The sequence below is a fragment of the Nicotiana attenuata genome, unplaced genomic scaffold (assembly GCF_001879085.1).
Source record: "Nicotiana attenuata strain UT unplaced genomic scaffold, NIATTr2, whole genome shotgun sequence".
In the NCBI taxonomy this organism is placed as follows: domain Eukaryota; kingdom Viridiplantae; phylum Streptophyta; class Magnoliopsida; order Solanales; family Solanaceae; genus Nicotiana; species Nicotiana attenuata.
The window spans coordinates 230,915-238,917 of record NW_017671115.1 but is presented as its reverse complement, the minus strand read 5'-3'; the positions used below and the strand labels follow the sequence as shown (position 1 = coordinate 238,917).

General features: G+C 36.4%; 1 protein-coding gene across 1 annotated transcript; it reads left to right on the top strand.

Moving 5' to 3' along the window:
• The first annotated feature begins 1,742 nt into the window (after positions 1–1,742).
• Positions 1,743–7,317, top strand: LOC109206000 (zinc finger protein ZAT12-like). The gene is made up of 2 exons (XM_019368765.1): positions 1,743–2,061; positions 6,913–7,317. Exons 1-2 carry the CDS (start codon positions 1,936–1,938, stop codon positions 7,315–7,317), a joined length of 531 nt encoding a protein of 176 aa, XP_019224310.1. The 5' UTR covers positions 1,743–1,935.
• Positions 7,318–8,003: the final 686 nt, after the last annotated feature.

Genomic DNA, 8,003 nt, shown 5'->3' with positions numbered 1-8,003 from the left:
TTTTAGAATATGCAGTTAGGAGTAATCCTCACTTCTCACATCTGGCTAGGTGTTCTGGTAATTGTAAGTAAATTTATTTACTTGGTAACTTAGAATAAATAAGTAATATATTATTTTAGGTTTAAATACATTAATAATGTAAAAATCATCTAAATATTTATCACTAATAGAATTTATATTGGTTAAATTTTTTATGTATTTTGCTATTATTATTTTTTATTTAACTAGATAAAAATTTAAAAATAAATTAAATATTTCATGATAAATAATAATGTTATTTATCTATTTAATAATATGAATTGAGTTTATAGAAAGAAGTGAGGATTCATATAGCGGATTGCGACTAAGGCTTAATTATTATTGTTGTATCTATTAAATAAATTATATAGCTGATCTTTATATATATAATTTTTTTGTAATTTTATATTCAAAAATACTTTTTTCAAAAGATTGAACAAACACAAAGCTACTCCTTTAATAATGACAAAAGCGTTTTTATTTTATCAGACACAAACTACTATTATTCTTCGTGATATTTCTCTAGAATTTAATTTTAACAAAAGCACTTACTATTAAAATTAACAACTGTTGAAAGTTTAAACAATTGTAAAAATTCGTTAAACAACTTCAGCCCCTTTCTCCTCCTCCTTCTCCTCCTTCGTCTTCTTCTTCTTCTTCTTCTTCTTCTTCTTCTTCTTCTTCTTCTTCTTCGCTGCTATGAAACTTCAGTCCATGGGATGATTGCCATAAGTATGTTTATCAGATTATTTAAAAATAAATTATAAATAATTACGTAAGTTAGTAGACATAATTTGTGAATATTTCCACGTAATTCTGTTCTTTTCACGTTTATTGTTTCCAAAATTTATGATTTAGATATTGTTGGCATTCTGATTATTTTATAGTAGTAATACACTATGAAAGAATAAGGTGACTATTTACCTAGTATGTTAGAAAGCTTTTTCAAAAACTTCAGCTTATATAGTGCTGAAGTTTTACAAATGAACTAAATAACTTCAGCATCTTCTGCTGAAGTTTTTGAAAAAGCTTTATGACAAAACTAATGAATCCAGGACAAAAAAACTTCAGTTTATATAGTGCTGAAGTTTTTACAAATGAACTAAATAACTTCGGAATCTTCTGCTGAAGTTTTTGAAAAAGTTTTGTGACAAAACTAATGAATCCAGGACAAAAAAATTTCAGCTATTTTAGTGTTGAAGTTTTTACAAATAAACTAAATAACTTCAGCATCTTATCCGGGACAAAAAAACTTCAGCGTATTGCCTTTGCTACTTCAGGCTCGTCTATTAGAATGCTGAAGTTTTGCGTGATTTCCTTTGCTACTTCAGCCCCGTATGCTGAAGTTACGCGAAAAAGTGGGTACGCTTGCAAATTTGTTTGCAAAGCAAGCACAAGTTAAAACGTGACCCAAAAAGCGGGTATAGATGCAAATCCTCCGAATCTAATCAATGGGCCAGGAATCCATAAGCGCTTATGTCTTTTCGGGCTACGTTTGCACATTCGTTTTATTTATTTGTTGCAACCCTTTTTGTCAAGCGCATGAAAGCTGTGTTGGAGAAGTGTTCTAGAAACCTCAACGAAATAGACCTGAAAATATCATCAATTACTCAAACGCGGCGAGTCAGCAATCTCAACTGCTCAATTCAAACCTAATATTTCTTTATATATATCCACTTTGAAAACGACCCATTAAATCTGACGAACTTAACCAACAAGAAAAATTAAACAACTAAACTATCATGCTTTGAATAACACGTAAAAGTCAGCTACTACAAGCTTATATAGCTCAACCTATATAGTATATGTGGTGTGTATCTGTATCCCTCACTTCTACATTCTAACATTTCTCTCAAAATTTTCTAACTTGATATACAAAAATATATTCGAATATTCATTCTTTTTCTTATAAATATTATGATAGCAATGAAAAGAAGCAGAGAAGAAGATAGGCAAGTGGAAGCAGAAGCCATGGCTAACTGCGCCTTGATGCTTTTATCTCGTTTAAACAATAACAATACGACTTCAACAGATGGAGATTATGTTGAGACTAGTGATGATTGTGGTGGTTAGGCATCATTAGTTAGTTAGATTAGATGTAACTAACTTACTAGCAGTTGGGTTAGTGTAACTGAGGTTAGCTTAGTTTAATTCTAGTTAGAATTAGAGTTGATGAATTATATATATTGTATTTGTACATATACAGTTGGTTAAGAAAGCAATAAAACAGTGCTTCTTCTTCTTCAAAATATCTCGACATTTCCTTCTCTCTCTTCCTCTGAATTCAGATCTGCAGCTTCCAATCCATGGGAAATATCCATGATAGCTGATTTCTTCATGGTATCAGAGCCAACACGACCATTAGTGTGGTCTTAGTTCCTTGCTCAATTCCGATTTCACGAAGCTCACTTGGAGGATCAACAATGGCGACCATTGACAACACTGAACCGGAGAAGCTAGGTCATAATCACCCTCTATACCTGAATTCCAACGACAATTCAGGAGCATTTTTGATTTCACTACAATTGAAAGGGCCAGAAAACTACTCTGTGTGGAGTCGAGCAATGCGGATCGCAATTCTAGGTCGAAACAAGCTGGGAATTTATCNATGAACTGAGAAGGCAAACCAGGAAGATGGATACACCCAAGAAGGAGAGAAGTTTGGCTCTTAAAATTACAGAAGGTTCAGACCTAGAAGATGATGAGATGGCTATGATCAATAGGGATTTCAAAAAGTACCTAATGAGAGAAAATGGTCCTTCAAGAAGTGAAAGCTACATCAAACCAAGGGTTCCTGAAAAACAAACCAATGAGGGGTGTTACAAGTGTGGGAAGACTGATCACCACATCAAAAACTGCCCTCAATGGAAAATTGAATGGAAGAAGGAAAGAGCTGAACGAAGGAACAGGAAGAAGGAACAGTTTCATCACAAGAAGAACAAAGGATCAACAAAGGCTATGGTTGCTGCTTGGGGTGAAAGCTCAGATGATGATTCAGAAGATGAAGATGGAGATGAACAAGCACTTATGGCAATTGGGAAATCCGATGAGGAATCTGAGGTAAGTATAATTCATCTTAAAAACAAGATTAAATTTTTGTCTAAAGAAAGTCTCGCTGAGTTACTTCTAGATTTCATTGATGAATTTGAGGTTATAAACAATGAAAAGGAACAACTTTCTAAGGAGTGTGTGATTCTGAAAGCTAAGTGCAAAAACCTGGAACTTAGGGCTAGTGAAAGTGATAGTAAAAATGCTGAGTTGAAGAACCAGGTACATTAGGTTATAAACATCACTGTTCAAAGGGTAAACATCACTTGTTTAAAGCACAACCTTTTTTCCCCTTTTGGCATCATCGAAAAGTTGCATAAAAAATGTGATATAACCAGATTTTAAAGCTTACTCATGGCCACTAGGGCTACTTCAAATGCAATCATGAATTAATCATCATAGATCAAGCTAAGAATTTTAACCATCAAAGAAATATGAACAAACAGTTAGAGCAAAAACAGTGAATTTCATTGATGATTGATAAGATTCTACCACAAAGCATAAGAAGAAATAAAAATATTGAAAACATGAGCAAAAGAAACAAAACGTCCCGAACTGGGTCATTGGTTGATCTACACTAGGCTAGGATTTAAGGCTTGGAAGAGGTAGGTGCTGGGTTATTTGTTTGGAGAAGTTTCAGCATGTCTTGAAGAATTCCATCATTCTTCTCCTTTTCCCTTGCAAGTTCAATTCTGAGAACATCTCTATCAGATTCTACCTCAACCAATCGTGTCTTCAGCCTTGCTATCTCAATATCCTTTGCCTCACTCTTCTATACCAGAGCTCTGACCTTGCTATTGATAGTATCCTTTTAGATGAACCAGGTTCATTAGGAATGTCATTGACCTTATAATCGCAAACAAGCAGAGTATTAACCCCACTTCTTCATAGGTACCTTGAAATGTGCAAGCACAGTTGTGAGAATGAAACCATAGGGAATGACATGAGTTTTGGTGCCATTGATAACCCTATCAGTAGGTCCAAGAGGGTTTCCTGTTCAGATGGAACAGGTTCATCTATATTTCTCAAGTTGAACCAACCCCTCAGTAGCTCGCCAGACCCACTTCCCCCTGTTTTGCTCACACTCTCTTCTATTTCAGTAAATTCCTCTCCCCAAACAACCATTGCATCAGTTTCTTTTGTTAGACCAATATGAGTGGGTGAAGAATCAACCACTCTTGTACCCTTTCCCCTCACAACACTCCTAGCACCCTTGCTCTCCTTTTCTTTTCCTTTTTTTTTATTTTTACCACCAACTTCTCCAGATTCTGTAGTCTCAACACCTGCTATAGATCCTACCAGTACAAATCTATTCTCCAAATTTGCAGCAACTTCAGAAATTATTTCAGGAGTAACTTTAGAAGCAGAAGATACCTGTTCAGTTTCGAAAGACCTACTTTTTTCCCCCTTAGTAGCAGACTTAAATGAATCTTCAGATTTCTAGGATTCTTCTTCCCTACCTGCTTTCAATTGCTTGTTTATTTTCTTGAACTGCTCTCCTTCAGTGACAATCTTACGAGCCATCATCTTTACTCTACTTTTCTTAGAGATTGGTATTGTAGAAGGTGTGGAAGTGGTTTCCTGTAGTGGTGATGAAGGACTTTCAGAGGTGTTCGACATATCTGGGCTAGGGTATGGAAGAGAAGAGAATTAGATTGTGTTTGGAAGATGAAAGAACAATAAGAGTTTTTGACCGCTTGAGGGAGATGAAGTAAGGAATACACTAAAGCTGATCAATATACAGGAGAATAATTGATGGGGTAACTACAGCTTTTCAGACTCTTAGAAGTTTTAATCAAACTGAAATTCAACTTTGAAGAGACATTGGAGTGTATCCCTAGAATCTAGGTACTTCCATTCGGTTGGGACTCTTTTGAATGAGACTGGTTCATTTGTAACAGATAAGTCCAAAAGGAGTTTGGTATTTGGTAGGACTCTGCTCATGATCCAAATATTGTTATTTCAAATTATGCAGAGTGTAGAAAACATACTGTGTTATCTTGATGAACCAGGTTCTTCACTGAAAATTCTCTTGTGTAAGTCTAAATTTGCCAAAATAGAGAAAATATCATTAGAGATTAATGAGTCATATTAACATATGGCACAAGAGTATACTATGGAAAGTATGAGACTGAGCAAGATTTAATCTAATTATACAATTTACTGACTTTCTAACCAAAATTTGTTTTTCAATTTTTTTTCATTTTTTTCTTTTTAACCTTGAACTGGTCCTTTTAGGTGATCTTAATCATCCCTAATTCCAACCTGTTCCTCTCAAAGTGATCTCTACCTAAGGCTTTTGTGAAGATGTCAGCAATTTGCTTGTCAGTAGCACAAAACTCCATAGTGATCAAGCCTTTCTCATAGTTGTCCCTCAAAAANCAAGAACAAAGTATGCAAGCTAAAGAAATCACTCTATGGTCTGAAGCAGACCTCAAGGCAATGTAACTTGAAATTGACAGAAGCTCTTAAAGATTTGGGCTTTGTTCAAAGTCATTTTGACTACTCCTTATTCACACAACAGGAGGGTCAGCCTTGGTGGTTATTCTAGTCTATGTAGATGACCTCCTAGTCACAGGAAATGAACCTAACCTAATTCAGTCTGCTAGGGACAATCTATAGAAGAAGTTCAAGATGAAAGACTTGGGGGAGCTCAGATTTTTCTTGGGCATAGAGTTTGCTCGCAGCAAAACTAGCATCTTGATGAACCAAAGAAAGTATGCACTAGATTTGATAGCTGATTCTGGGCTAGGGGGAGCTAAGCCAATATCCACTCCATTGGAATGCAATCAGAGACTGACCACAGCAGAATTTGATGAAGCCATACTGGTTCCTGAAGACATTGCAAAGGCAAGAGTGAAGGATGATGTATTACCTGATCTTGAACCTTATCAAAGGTTAGTAGGCAGGTTACTATACTTGACCATGACAAGGCCTGACATAGCCTATGTTGTCCAGGTTCTTAGTCAATTAATGCATAGACCTAAAAGATCACATATGAATGCTGCATTAAGGGTGATTAGGTATATCAAAAATGCACCAGGATTGGGGCTGTTGATGTCTTCACAGCAATCAGAAGGCTTGGTTGCATTTTGTGACTCAGATTGGGCTGCCTGTCCACAGTCTAGAAAATCAGTCACAGGGTATTTGGTTAAGTTTGGAGATTCCTTGATATCATGGAAGTCTAAGAAACAAAGTACAGTTTCCAGAAGTTCAGCAGAGGCAGAGTTTAGAAGCATGGCATCCACAGTGGCAGAAGTGTCATGGTTAGTAGGATTATTCAAGGATTTGGGTGTTCAGATTCAGTTGCCTGTTTGTGACAGCAAAGCAGCCATTCAAATAGCTGCAAATCCTATCTTTCATGAGAGGACAAAGCATATTGACATTGACTGTCATTTTGTACGAGAAAAATTGCAGCAAGGTCTTATCCAGACTCATCATATCAACACCAAATTGCAGCTGGCAGACATACTTACTAAAGGCTTAGGGAAAGTGCAGCACTACTCTTTACTTGGCAAGCTGGGAGTTGAAAACTTGTTCATACCCCACAACTTGAGGGGGAGTGTTGAGACCAGTGATGATTGTGGTGGTTAGGCATCATTAGTTAGTTAGATTAGATGTAACTAACTTACTAGCAGTTGGGTTAGTGTAACTGAGGTTAGCTTAGTTTAACTCTAGTTAGAATTAGAGTTGATGAATATATATATTGTATTTGTACATATAATGTTGGTTAAGAAAGCAATAAAACAATGCTTCTTCTTCTTCAAAATATCTCGACATTTCCTTCTCTCTCTTCCTCTGAATTCAGATCTACAGCTTCCAATCCATGGGAAATATCCATGGTAGCTGATTTCTTCAGATTGTTACCATGGTTTCGAATGTAAGACTTGCAATAAACGCTTCCCATCTTTCCAAGCTCTTGGCGGCCACCGTGCAAGTCATAAACGGCCAAGATTACTCGCCGGAGCCGGAGAGTTTCTTATGCAAGCCAAAAAGAATAAAATGCATGAATGTTCTATTTGTGGTATGGAGTTTTCTTTGGGTCAAGCTTTAGGTGGACACATGAGACGTCATCAGAAAACGCCGTCGTTGGTTGCCGGAAAGACAATGACACCGATGTTGAAGAAGTCAAATAGCAGCAAGAGAATTTTCTGCGGCTTGGACTTGAACTTATCCCCTGATGAAAATGTTGAGTTGAAGTTATGGCCAACGACACCGGTTTCATCTCCTGTTTTGCGATGTTTTATTTAGGAGAAGCTTCATGCATTTATTTTCTTGTAAAGTTCCTCAATTCAGTTTTTTCTTTTACGTACTTATGTTGAATGTATATATACCACGTAGGGTTTGTAGGTATTTTCAAATCATGTGTTTGATTTTATCTTGAATGGTACTGGTTTAATCAGAAAATGTTGAGCAATACGTGTATTGGAACTGGTAATTACAATGATATATAGAACTTTTTTTTTTCTAACAGGGGAAACCCGCGGCCGCTACAACTTCTGCCACAGCCTCCGCCCTTCAAGTAAACACTCTGTAAGCGCTGGGTAATATAAACCTCCCTCGACCCTGTGTAATAGCCTGCAAACCATACAGGGGGTATAATCGCACTAGGCAAGCCTTGTGCGACAAGCGCAACCCAGAAGGCATTGAGGGGGGGGGATTCGATCCCAAGTCATCCATATGGATGACCTATTAAATTTGTGGAACGAAACAACATTTAGAAGAGAAAGTTAGGGAAGAAAACAATTCTTCATTTCTGTTATATGACAACTATACAGTAGCATGTTCTCTTTTATACAAGTATAACCACTCTAACTAACTTCTAACTATAGTTGGCTAAACTATGGTTAAGTTAAGTTACACAACTAACCACATCACTTATACTACTACTACTACTACTCTCAACACCCCCCTCAAGCTAGAGGAGGTGAAGATGT

Coding starts and splice junctions, on each gene's coding strand:
- LOC109206000 (XM_019368765.1), top strand. CDS start 1,936: ATGATAGCAATGAAAAGAAGCAGAGAAGAAGATAGGCAAGTGGAAGCA. Junction 2,062..6,912: donor CTTCAACAGATGGAGATTAT/GTTGAGACTAGT, acceptor TATCCATGGTAG/CTGATTTCTTCAGATTGTTA.